The sequence below is a fragment of the Cyrtonyx montezumae genome, unplaced genomic scaffold, assembly GCF_038088225.1.
Source record: "Cyrtonyx montezumae isolate F1298 unplaced genomic scaffold, pur_monq_1.0 scaffold_24, whole genome shotgun sequence".
In the NCBI taxonomy this organism is placed as follows: Eukaryota; Metazoa; Chordata; class Aves; order Galliformes; family Odontophoridae; genus Cyrtonyx; species Cyrtonyx montezumae.
Genome location: NW_027071981.1, coordinates 7,379,339 through 7,392,396, shown reverse-complemented (window position 1 = coordinate 7,392,396; position 13,058 = coordinate 7,379,339). Strand labels below are relative to the sequence as shown.

Here is a 13,058-nt window from a genome sequence, read left to right as displayed (position 1 = left end):
TGCAAGGCTGTCAGTACCTCTGTTTCTGTATCGTGAGAGAACGGGCATCGTTGATGTTCCAAACTCACCCAAAGAACCTGATACTTGAGAAAAATGCCTCAGCATCCACCTGTGGTGTTTGCTTTTCACATCCCATTTAAGACTGGATCTCCCATTAATACCTTCATCCTTGATCTGCCCTCCCTTCAATAAATCAATAGTTACCATGACGTAATCCATGTTCATACTGTCACAGCCACTTAATTATCTTCTCTCAACTCATTTATAAATTTGTACAGGAATTGAAATCCCTCTCCTGATCGCTATTGATTTCTTAATGTTTCTCTTGTATTGACACGCAGACAAGTTTATTTTATAAGCTTAGTAATAACACTGGTATGTATCATTAAAGAAGTTGGTCTTTAAAAACAACCGTGATTTGATAGCTTTATTTTGACTGACAATTAATGACATCTGTTCCACTAACAGATAAGCATGCCTGTCTGTAGGAACCATAGGCACACACACACACACACACTGTAAGACAGTTCCATCATACATCATCACAGGGTTAGGCACTCAGACTGTTTAGGTGTGAGGTGAAATACACAGGCACTTTTACTTAGTACTGGCAGCATCCAGTCTTAAAAGGTAGTATTAAAAAAAAAAAAAGAAACCAACTCTTAATTTCAATTGCACCTTCCTTAATGGTACAACCTTCTCTAAGCAGCCTAAAAACTTCTAAATGCCCCATTTTCTGTGTCCTCCTCTGTCTCTCTGTAGCCGTTTTCTCTTTAAGAGGGGGGAAGCGATGGGCAAAGTAGTGAAAAACTCACTGTACTTACCCCAGTGTAAGTGGCAGTGCCCAGGCAGCAGTGGGGTAGCTGCAGGAAGCCATCCACACATCAGCCTTTCTACTTCCTTCAGCTTCCAGTCGATGCACAAATCCCTCCTGCAGTAATGGCTTTGCTGAACAGTCTCCTCTTCAGCCGGCAGCGTAGGGCCCAGCTGTGAGAAATACCCTGAAACAGGACTGCTCCCTAACAACTCTGAATCCTATATGCAAGCAAAAGACATTTATTCATATAAAGTTCTGTAAAAAAATAAATTTTAGAACAGTATAGTCTTATAGAGAAAAAACATTTTCTACAGAGTTCCAGCTGCAAGATTTGTTATGTTGTACCATCGTTAAATAAGGTGGGACACCGTGTAAATTCCATTGCACTAGAAGAAATGCAGAGCATCTTTTTAATATAAAGATATACAGAGCATTCTAGACAACTACAGCTGTGTTACAGCTATGTGTTCTTTTGGATTTGGTCCAAAGAAACCTGAGTCTGTTTCCAGAGAGAACAAAAAACATTGCACAGACAGCTGATCACTTGTTTCTTGCTGAAGGACACCGAAAGATCACTCCCTGCAGCTCGCTCTGAGCCTGTTTCCCCGGCTATCAATGGTGTCCTTTCTTGGACTCTGTTCCTCAGTATTCACCTCACAGTCGTCACGCTTCTTAGAAGAAAGTCAGTCTGTTGTCAGAGCCAAGGGACTGCTCCCAGTGGATTATCACCTCTTCTGCTCCCAAATTTCAGCCATGTTTAGGTCTAAGTCGTTAAGGCCTTTCAGAGCTTGAAGGTTTCCAGTGTAGAAAGCTACATCTGACGTAACCAGTCTGCATTGAAACAGGCAGTGAGGTTAGCACATCTACCACTGAGTTATAGAAAGGCAACCAGAGGTTATTTATGAATCAGGCAAACAATACATCTTTAGATGCTTTGGATTAAGTATACTAAGCATCAGTTCAACACTTGGTGCTCTGGAGAAGGTTTATCCTACAAGAGCAGAGTACACGACCTGTCTTTAGTGCTTGATTTAAAAGCTAGCTGGTAGGGAAGGCATACAACAGCAGGTTCTGACAGAAACATGATGGTGGTGGTTCTAGTCAGAAAGCAGCACTACGTAGGAACAGAAGCTGCATTTCAAAGCAAAGAATTAACCAAGATTAACAGTCCTGAACTATTAATGTTAATATGAAAACAAGTATTCTAAGGTAGGATGAGAATCAGAAAAGCGTGATAAAAGCTAGGGTCAGTGAACACCACTGGAACAAGAGCAAGTAAAATTCAGTGTTCAACATTTTCCTTCTCAAATGGCCTTGACTACTTCTTTGGTGTGTATTCTGAAGGAAGTGACTGGTGCTGTAAAAGAAACAGTCTTGGGGCATCTGTTTCCAGCTGAAGGACCTCTCTGCCAGGGGGGATGGCTGTGCTGGGAAATACAGCACCAGTGTATCAGAGGACCCTGTTCTCCAAAAGGGACCCGGTGAGGCCCTCCAGCTGCAAGCATTACACAAGAATGTAGGGCAGCAGCATGAAGACATGACAGCACACGATTCAGGACAGATGAAACATACCAGGAACACACCCTGGGTGCTCTGATTTCAGCTCGGGCTGCTGTGGCCTCACTGCTACTCTGTTAGCTTGTCGGCTTACACCTCTCTTACTAAGCAGCTTGGTGTTATCAGCAACTACACCACAAATACAGAAAACCATTTCACATAAACTACAAGAGAAGACGAGGACAAATAAGCTTAAGCAAAACAAGAAAGAGTCAGTTTGGACGGGAACAAAAGCATTCCCCATTCCAGCAACTAACTTCTTCCTCTGATTTCTTCAACCTAAGACAATGCTTTGTTGCGTGAGTGTAACCTGACTGAATTCAGTGTCCAGCCCCCCAGCCTCTAAGCAAGCCAACTGCATTCCAGTAGTTACTACAGGATGGCACAAGTCATGTTCTTTAGTGTAAGAAAGTTCCAAACAAATACCGAAATGTGGAGAGTGGCATAAGACAATGCCTGCCCATTTAAATTAACCAGAACAAAAACAACAAAAAAAAAGAATACTTACCCATTTTGAGGTCCCCCATCATTGACTACATTTAGGTGGGCCAGCTGCCTCTTCAGATGAAGTTTGTAGCTTGCATTAATTCTTAAAAACAGTATCTAGAAGAAACAAACCAAACCGAATGAGAAGCTGTCCCACTGCCTACAGAGAATGCACTGCAAACATCTGAACTCCCATTAACCTTCCATTTTGTTCATGCCATTCACGTGCTTTTCCCATCTGCCAGGCCTTCCACCTCCTAGTCTAGCTGGTCACTATGATATATCATCACACACAGGACAGAACACGCTCTTGCTTATTTCTTACACACCTGCTAGAAGAAGGGAATTAATCTTTTTCCATTTGAAGTCTTCTTAGTGCAAGAAGCAATCTCAAGGGAACATTTAATTCAGTGTACAAGAGAAACTACAATTCTGCACATTCAGCGACTCTATCAGTCCTTCCTGTCCTTAGATCTGCAACTCTGCAGTAGCACTAAGTGCAGCAAAGTACTGAAGAAGGCCATCTGGTACAATCTAGCTTCCTAATACATTTGGAGCCTTCAGAAGCCATCATCTACGAGCAGTGTGTGACGAAGAATTCTGAACAGGGGCTGTGAGTGGGTTTTGCCAACACTCAAAGATTCCCACCCCCTGCAGATAAATCAGAAGTCTCTCTTGTTACAGAAAGCAAGAGCAATTGCAAGAGAGGTGTGACATGGATTTCAAAAGTAGCGCTCACCTGTGTTTGTTCCTCAGGAAGGAGATCATATATAGCTTCATGCATCTTTGCCATTTGCTTGCAGATATTCCTGAAGCATGCTGAAGGAACAGGAGCTTTCACTTCATACTGGAAATAAAAGCAAAACCAGTTACTTCTTTCTGTCCCCTTAGAACAGTTTATATAGGAGAATTTCCAGCAGTCACTGGAAGCTCTGTGCTGCTGCTGCTATCACGAATCACGGTCGATTCTACCTCTGATAAATATGCCCCCAGTGCTCCACCAGAGGAATCTACTTCTCTAAGATTATTTACATCCCCATTCTGGAAAGGGAAGACTGGAATGTGATTTTTGAAGTACCTGGAAAAACTATGCTGGCAGCAAAGCCAGTGCTTCAGCTCCTGGTGGAGAGGCTGTGCTGGCACCAACCTGGGTTAAATGCCCGTGGTCACCTTTGCCATCTCCCTTCAAGAAGGGCAACACTTCCCCACAGAGACTGGCACCGTTCAGAGGAAGAGCTGACTCATTAGGACTAAGAAACAGGAGGAGATGCTCGCTCCTATGCTAGTCTGAATTGTGGAAGAGAACAAAGCTTGCCTGAGTGGGAGATGAAATGGGAGAAACAAAATAGGGAGTTTTGAGAAAGCCTTTAAGGAGAAGCCAAACCAATGACTAACAGGAGATGCAGCACAAACACAGTGCTTGTTACTCCAGGAGCTCTGCTCTCAGCACAGCACGCAGGACTGTGCCTCAGGACATTAGAGTTGGGCAACCAATAACTTACAGTTCACCAGCACAGTAGAAAGCCAAAGGGAACTGGCAAGCTGCAGCAATGGCTCCTGAGGGACTACAGACAAACTCCTCATTGTGACAGGGTAACAGCAGCAACAAGAGGAAACATGAGCCCAGCCCTTCGAGTAGCTGCCCATTTTCGTCTCCAGCTGAGGTCAATAGCAGGTAACACCACGAGGGATCAGACAAATTTACTGCCCTTATTTCCAGACAGTCACAAGGCAGCAAGCTGCAAGAGAGGCTAATAACGCCGCCTGGATTTTTTCCATGGAACACACATCCTCTTCTAATCACTTCAAAAAGAGGGGTTTTCAGAACTGTTACACCCCTCCTTATTTTAACTCTGTGCCAAAGCCAACAGAGCTGCCAGGATCCACACAGAGCACACAGCCTCGTTGCTGAGGGATGGTGTGAGTGCAGCTCCTGCTCCATGGGGCTCAGAAACAAAAGCAACATGTGCACAACACTGCCCAAGGACCAGGCCAGATTTGTTTGGTTTTAAACCACAGCACTGCCATGAAATTCACTTGCTCATCCTTTCAGACTTGCACACTTAAAAGCAGACGATTACTTTATCACTAAGTCACCCAAAGGAGATTCTGTCGTGGTTGCATGGTTTGTCTGTAAATTTCCCAAGTTTTTGTTCTTTGCTGCCTTCAGTGCCAAGATTTCATCACCGCAGGAACAAGATGAAACAAGATGAACCAAATTATGGGAAACGTAAGGAAGGGAGGCAGACCAACACATGGTCTCTTCTTCTGCCCTCTGTGGGTTGCATTCACATGAGCCAGGCGCTCTCACTTAAGCCTCTCAGACTTTTAAAACACAGGAACGTTCACAGTTGGTACTACCTGCCAGCTCACAAGAGGTGAACAGGCTGGAAAGATGGAAGGACAGCAGGGGATGGATACTTCATCACCATCAAAAACAGAAACAGTGTTACTGAGATGCTGCGGGCTAATTTAGTTAGTATCCATAACTAAAATTCTTGCATTAAGCTGTAAGAGCTCACATACTTTCTCCATCAGATTAGCAAACCCAACAAGGCTGACCTTGGGGCAGACTCTCCCATAGCCCCAAGGAGCCCCAAGGTTCTCTGCCTCTAGGTGAGTCAGGGCCTGGATCCTGCCCAGGACCAATCAGTTTAGTTTAGCTGACAGACAATCATGAAACACTAAGAGCATTGAATGGCACAGCCATCAGCTCTGCTGCACAGCAGGACCCTCTGAGTGCACCTGTAGTCCCCAGGCTTGAGGCCCTAGAGATGGTTCAATCCTTCTTTGCAGAAAACTCACCCCCTCTCAGCAGTTTCTGCTGTCTTCTCAGCTGCAGGAAATGAGGCATCAGGAAGAGCAGGAAAGGGGAACCAGCTTTTAGGGAGAGGCAGGAGGCAGTGGCAGCCTGGCTCCAAATGAGCTGTTGGTGGATAGCACTACCCAGAGGAGAGTGCTGCAGCTCTGCACCAGCCCAAGCACATCTGGTACAGGAGCACAGGTACAGTTTTGGGGGAGGGAGGTGGAAGACAACATCCATGTGACAGAAATGCATGAGTGCAGCACAGAGCTTTGTGTATACAGAAGAGTTCAAACAACAACTGGTGAAGAAAGTTTGTTTCATTTGAAACATCTAGGTGCTATAAAATGAGACCCCCAATAGCAATTTAGAGTGTCTAATTATTTCTGTAAGTCATTACCTTGGATAACAGCTTGTCAAATAAGCTATCCATTATGGCAACGAGCTTTGCTGAGATTTCAGCTATGTGGTCATGATAATCCTGTAATGAGAAAAAGTAGGTTTTATTTATTATCTGATTATATTCATATTTTTCAGAGCACAACTAAAAAGCAGAATTTCCTGCTTAATTAGGAAATGTCAAAAGAGTTACCTTTGTAATGTGGTCAAAGTGCCTGAGCATGCTAAACTGCTTTGGCTGCAGCCGAGCTTCAAAATGAGCCCTGATAATAGGAATGTAGTGTACAATAAGCTGTAGGCAACGTGAAGAAAGGGCTGTAAATCCAGGAGTGAGAAAGGAAAAACAATTAGTACACAAGAAGAGCCATTCTGTACAGACATCATCTCCTTTAACGTGAATAAGATAGATCTAACACAATATGATTTAAAAAAAAATACAAGGAAGGAGGGAAGCATTTGTTTCCACTAGAGGACCCCACCCAATGAAGAGGGCACACTAGCACCTGGCTATTCACACCCAGCTGGGGTAACATACAGAATAAGGGACGAGTTTTACAAGACGCCTTAAGTGTCTACTTGACATTTGGAGCCCTGAGCACAGCAGACATCAGAGAGATCTCAGACCTGACTCAGCAGCTCCCTAACCACGGTGGCCACATTCCCAAGGCACCAACATTTCTCCCCTGAACAACATATGCAAACATGCTGCCCTGCCAGCGCCCAGCTGCCTGGAGCCAGCTCCTGCCTGAGTGTCCTTGGGGTTCCCAGCACTGAGCTGCTCTTAAGCACACAGGGCCAGAGCCAGCAGCTGGACCCAGCTTCTCCCTGCTCATCCTGTCTGCTGCAACACTACGCCAGTGACTCCCAGGGGGATGACTCTGAATTCACTCTCCTCAAGCTGACTTTTTAGCTGCTGATCTTCGCTTGAGGAGACAGTTTAAACCTTGCAGGAAGGGTTCCTTGAGTACAAGCATCTCCTGCAGCATGGAGCTTTGCACTTGGCTCTCCCTTGCTTCTGCAGCAGCTGGAACAGCTCAGGCAGGTAACTTCGGGCTGCCAGTTCAGCTGAATAGCTGCACAATTTAAAGCTCTAATCTGAGTTTGGATTCAAACACAGAGTCCTAATTTACCTGACTGCACCGAGACACTCAACCACATAAAGACTTCTCTTCAGTTCACAGCCACCCACAGAAATCATGCTGTGCTTTACCGACGTGTGGTTACAACCCACTGGAGCTGTCTGTGAACACACTGTTCCAAAACAGTGCCACAGGACAGACAGGACTGCATGGCTCAGCAAAACAGGGTGAGGAGGCTGGTGTTTGGCTGAGCCCTCTGCCTGCACCCCCCAGTCCCCAGACCCAAGCACTCACAAGCATGCCAAAGTCACCAATGGAAGAGTAACTGCTACTTCCCACAAACCTGCCAGCCTGGCTGTTTCCCTCACCTAACACAGTGGAGCTTTATACTCGAAGTGATCTGGTAGACAGCAGAGGGTTTGGATGGATTTTCGTGCACAGGCTGTCAGCTTCAGTACATGCTTTACCCTCAAACAAGCATAGTTTTATCACCCTGTGTTCCACACAAAGCACCACAACACAAACAAAACTCATCCTTCAGTGGATTTTTTTTTCTTTTTTTAAGTGGGCAGGAGTGCAACATTTGATGTCTTAAATACAGAACACATACCTAGATTTTTTGTAGTGATTGTTTTCAATCCAACAACTTGTAATGCACCAGCTCCAAGCACCAGCTGGCAACTTCTAGAGTTGAAATACTATGACATAAAAAAAAAGATAATGAAAATATATGCTATGTCTGCAGGTGTATTCTCCCTTCATCAAAAGGAAGTAGAAATACTTTTATTAAGAATACATTATTACATAAAAATATGAAGTGGAACAAAGTAGAAGAGAAATACTGGAATGGAAAATACCAGAAAAATGAGTTTCTACCTCTGGCTCCACACCTTTCACACTGCTTACCTCACAGGAAACTTGAAAGCATTGACTTCATTACTGCTGAGGTAGTTGAATCTGTGTTACTTACTCCACAGAACATGGAAATCTAAGAAATGCCATGCAGAAAATGATAAGCCATGTCAAAAAGCAGGGGGGAGAGGAATTTCAGGTGTATTAGAAGTCTTGTGACTTGATCTTCCTAATGTAGCTCCATGAGACAAATGTTATTAAATAGACACAGGCCAATGAGCTCTGGGACAGTTAAGAGAGCTCCTCTAAGCATATTCTGTCTTAACTAAGAATTCTGTTCCTTGACTAAGCTCAAGACCCAAGACACCCCAGACTGGGTTGCACGATGCAGCAGAGATGGAAAATATCATTGCTGTTGTCCCTGACCCCTGCTCTAAAGGGACAGCAGGAGTTCCAGTGCTCGTGTTTGAACATAGCTGCCTGAGTGGCATGGGACTGGAAATCTGGAGGCTGAGCCCACCGAGAGCTGACCTTTCTTTCCTACACCTGAGGAAAGATTCACAAGTAATTGTAGCAAGGCTGCCCTGCAGCTTTTCTCTGCAACACAAAGCATTTCCTTCACAGAGTCCCTATTTTTCTTGTCTTGGGTCACAATTCTGCTCCGCAGGTCCTGCTTCATGGTAACATAAGAACAAACTCAATATTTCAACCTTCCCTGTGTGAAAACAGGAAACAAATTTTCTGGCTATTGCCTGAAGCTGGTCACAGAACTCAGGACTGCGGAGGATGTAGTGCGAACGGAGTGGTGGGTCTGGGGCTGGAAGAGCTACCCAGACCTAGAGCTCACAAAGGAACTGGAGCTACACGTGGTTCCTGAACCTAACAGTGATATCACCTACTCTGCTCTCAGACAGAAGTGAGGACGTGAAGCTGTTTGACATTCACTTCCTCCCTTCCTCCTGAAAAGCAGGACCTTTTCTTGTGCCTCCTGGTGGACTTTGGAAGTAGATCCACCAAAGCCAAAGACAGACAACCTACACAGCCACAGCTCTCTGAGGTACTTAGCTTAGGTTAGAGCAACACCTCCTCCTTGTGACTGTTTGTAGGAAAGCATTTCTGCATTGTGGCACTGTGGCTGCAAACCTTCTCATCTGTGCCAACTAAACTCCAGCAATGATGACTGTGCTTTTGTTCATTCACAGACGTCATTTCACACTGGTCACAGCCACAGCCTAAATGGCATCATCCAGGAATCACATTACAACTTCGAATCACAGGGTACCCTTGCTACCTTCAAAACTTGCTAGCTTTGACAGTTGTCAGAAAAATGGTAGCGAACTGCAAGGACACCCTCGAGTGGCTTTTATTTTGTCCATGCATAAAGAAGTGTGCTTCTGTTTTTGCTAGCTGTTCTTGTCACCTCTCTGATGGTCATCTTGCTGACACAGAGAAGGGAACTTAACAACTAAATTGCACAAGATGCTTGGGTACCAAGCAATAAAACATGAATCATTTACCTAGAGCCATAACAAGAAACACAGAAGGGAGACAGAAGTAATACAGATGAAAACATGCTCAAGTCTGAAGTTCTGCTGTTCTGCTCTCTTGCACAAAAGGTGCTGCAAGTCCTGTGTGAAGCAGCAGCTTCAGAATGAAGTAAAAAGAGGAACATCCCCAGTCCCAGACTGCGGTACTTAATCCTTGGATGGTACTTCAGAGGGAAGGTTTGTGGATGAACATGAACAACGACTACAGGAAGTATTCCTAAATCTGGTTATTAGATAACAGCACCAGCAGAAGGGTACCATTTAAAGGCTCATCTCCCCAGGTATGTTTCCATCCCTTTCAGTCCCCCTTATGTAAAATATACTTTGTCAGAGTAGACTCTGTTGGTCTTCTATCCATCATGTTTATGTTCAGAACTCTAACCATTAAATCACAGGGGTTGGAAGGGACCTCAAGAGATCATTGAGTCCAATCCCCATACCTGAATAATACCTGAAACAATCTTTGTGGGCAAAGACATATGAGAAAACCTTGAAACAATATGAGGGCAGGCTTTGGATGTATAAGCAAGTTTTTAGTTCTATTCAAGTGCTCCTTCTACTACTGTTTCTTTGTACCACCTTGCAGTATGTGCTCTTCTCTAGAGAGGAAGGAATGAAAAAAGGCCTGGACTTTTATCAGCCTTACACTTCACAACAACAGTTTCATCCCATGCTACTTCTCATGCTTCTACTGACTTGTAGAAATTGAGGGACTAGTTCCCTCCTTGAACACAGACAGATCTCCAGGACACCTGGAATCACATTGCTTCTTTGTCAGCAGCTTGAATCTTCCATCCCACCTGAAGAACAGGCACCCATGACAGACACTACAAGATGGGATTTCAAACAGCCCCCGGTGAACAAGAATGACAGCCTTCTGGACACAGAAAATTGCATCTTCAGTGCTCTTAGCTTAAAAGCCTACCTTATGGCACAGTAACAAATGCAATCGTTTCTAGATAATTTGCATCATTTTCATCAAGTTGTAAAAGCAAGTGAAGCATTAGAGTAAGACATATTCACTGCCCTGAATACTCAAGTGGCAGAGAAAGCACATTTGGAGTCATACCTTCAGTAAATCAGACAGGCGGGTGAGCATGTCGGTGGTGATGGAAGGAATGTTATCCACACACTGGCAGTACTCCAGGATTATTCTTATTAACAGCAATACCGTCCTACAGGAGAGGAGATGGTCAAATATGTTATCTCTGTGCATAAAAGATGTCGGAAAACTATAAGCAGGATGCAGTGGGTACTGAGGAGTCACAAAGAGAGATTGATCACTGCACATAAACATCTGGAGAATTGTGGGGGAATATCTAGGCTTTTTTTTTGGTGAATGTATTCGATGAAGTACAATGAAAATGTATGCAACACTGTGCAGAACAACATTTTGCACCAACATGAAGCTGACAACTGGTTCACAGAGCTAAAAATAAAGTTTCAAATGAGCAGAGATTAGCTATCAAATATATAGTCCAGTGAGCAAACTTCATCCGTTGAAGCATGTTCAAACACTCCTGCTTGACCTGGAATTCTCTTCTGCAGTGCTATCAGTAGGCTGGCACTGAAGTTCTGAACCACCAGATTCTGTTTCTAATGGAATAATGGAACACTATCACGAAGCAACTCACGAAATGAGAGTTGGTCAAAGACTTTATGTAAATCAGCACTTTTCTGCTTAAGTTTGGAGTAAATTATGTTAGGACTCTTGAGAGCAAGATCTTCCAGGTTTTAATCCCTTCTAAAAAAAAAAAAGCCAACAAACACTCCCATGCATATTTAATGCTTAAGTCTTTCTGTCTTTGGAAACACAGAATGCTTTTGGAATGTAAGAAATATGGGAGTACCACGTATTTTAACTACCTTTGATATAGCCAGCTGCAAGAAACTGCTTTCAAACCCAAAGCAATCTGGCTACCACAAAACATAGATTGCAGCTTCTGAGATAGCCCTTATCTTACATTTCTTATTCTGAGTAAGATAAGCAATCATTCAGTAGAGGACTGGTGTTATTTTGCCAGAGATAACCTATATTGTGAGAAATAAAAACAATATGCTATGACAATAAATCCATATTTTCATGAATAAGTGCTTTTATGAGAGAAGTGCAAAAATCAAATGAAACCATACATTTCAGTCTAGTCTTTCAGAGAAGAAAAAGTATTTTACTAATACAGAAGAGCTCGTGATGGTTTAAAACTGTTCAGAACTAAAAAGAAAGTAATCTGTGCAAGGGAAGGTTTTACTGCTATTTAAATAAAATTTCTAGAGCTATTAGTATTCATCACTGTTCTACTCCAAAACACTTGCCAACTAACCCATTGTTAAGGGAAAAGTGCCTCTTACCCAACTGTTGCATATTTCTGTCCTTCAACAATAAGGAATTCAGTTGGCTTCCTTTCTTCGGTACCTGAACATTTTAGCAAGAAAGCAAAAGGATGAGTTAAACTAAGAACCACTATAAAAGAAAAACAACATTTCTAGAAATCAGGTATTCCCTTGCTTAAGTTTGAAACCAGTGAATCAATCTTTGGAATACTGCTCTATTTTAAAAACTGTGTCATTCATTTTAATTAATAAGCAATTTTACTGGTCACATCCACTGGAATGCAGATGGGATTTTACACCAAAAATACCCCAAAGTCCCATAGTCATTACAGATTTAGAAACCTCAAATACAACTGGTTAGAAACATGAGAAGAAAAGCAGAAGAAGCTACAAGGTTTTCTACTGTACATTCTCCAGTGATTTGCTGCGTATATTAATATTTTACCTTCAAACCACTTCTTCCCTCAGGCTTCACAGCAGAAGCTCTTACTAATGCAGTGTTTCACGCTAAATTTGATGCCTCCAGTTTCCTATCTTCTTGAAGAAAGCTGTAAGAGCTTCTTAGTTAGGAGGAAGGGCTGACAAGCACTGGAGTTGTGTTCCATATTTGCATATTGCCTAGTACCCTCCATCCCTTCTGCACTCCTTTTGAGAGGCAGGCAGGGTTTCTGCACCGTGACATTACTGTGTTCTCACCTACTGCCATTTTCCTTCCCCTCTGCTTAAGTTTTCTTCCCCTTCTAGCTGCTCACACACATTGACCACTGCAATACTATAAGAGAATCCCCACAACGTGAGAAAACATTATGCATTCCCATACTGCACGTGGGGAAATGAGGCACAAGGAGAAAAAGAAAGCTACTTGTCTGAGGTCAAATGAGGTTTCTGTGGCGAGGTAAATAATTGAATGTGCATAAGTTTTCACTTCCATGAGCAGCCATAAAGCATGCCGTCTTTTACTTGAACAACTGGCAGATGAAGCAGTGGAAAGTGCAAAGCACTTCATAACACAGAGCTGAACACACGCACATACTTCTTGTTCCCTTGCAGCACTTTGGTGAAAGAGTAAATTTCTGCATAGACTGTAAGTCTATGCACTGGGAATACTACTGGGAACACAGCTCTCATGCTAACATTGAGTTTTCAAATGAAAAACAAACTTTTAAAGTCAGCCCAAGGTTCAACGC

At 43.4% G+C, this 13,058-nt stretch overlaps 1 protein-coding gene across 2 annotated transcripts in view; it reads right to left on the bottom strand.

Annotated features, from left to right (window-relative positions):
* Positions 1-409: 409 nt before the first annotated feature.
* VPS54 (VPS54 subunit of GARP complex) overlaps positions 410-13,058 on the bottom strand; it is a 40,376-nt gene continuing 27,727 nt past the window's right edge. For both annotated transcript variants that reach the window (XM_065739585.1, XM_065739586.1), the window contains 8 exons: positions 11,890-11,953; positions 10,610-10,715; positions 7,752-7,839; positions 6,256-6,377; positions 6,064-6,144; positions 3,600-3,707; positions 2,883-2,977; positions 410-1,648 (listed from right to left, as the gene is read on the bottom strand). In XM_065739585.1, coding sequence (XP_065595657.1) covers positions 1,543-1,648; positions 2,883-2,977; positions 3,600-3,707; positions 6,064-6,144; positions 6,256-6,377; positions 7,752-7,839; positions 10,610-10,715; positions 11,890-11,953 — 770 coding nt within the window. In that variant the 3' untranslated portion in view covers positions 410-1,542. The remainder of the gene's footprint in view (positions 1,649-2,882; positions 2,978-3,599; positions 3,708-6,063; positions 6,145-6,255; positions 6,378-7,751; positions 7,840-10,609; positions 10,716-11,889; positions 11,954-13,058) is intronic.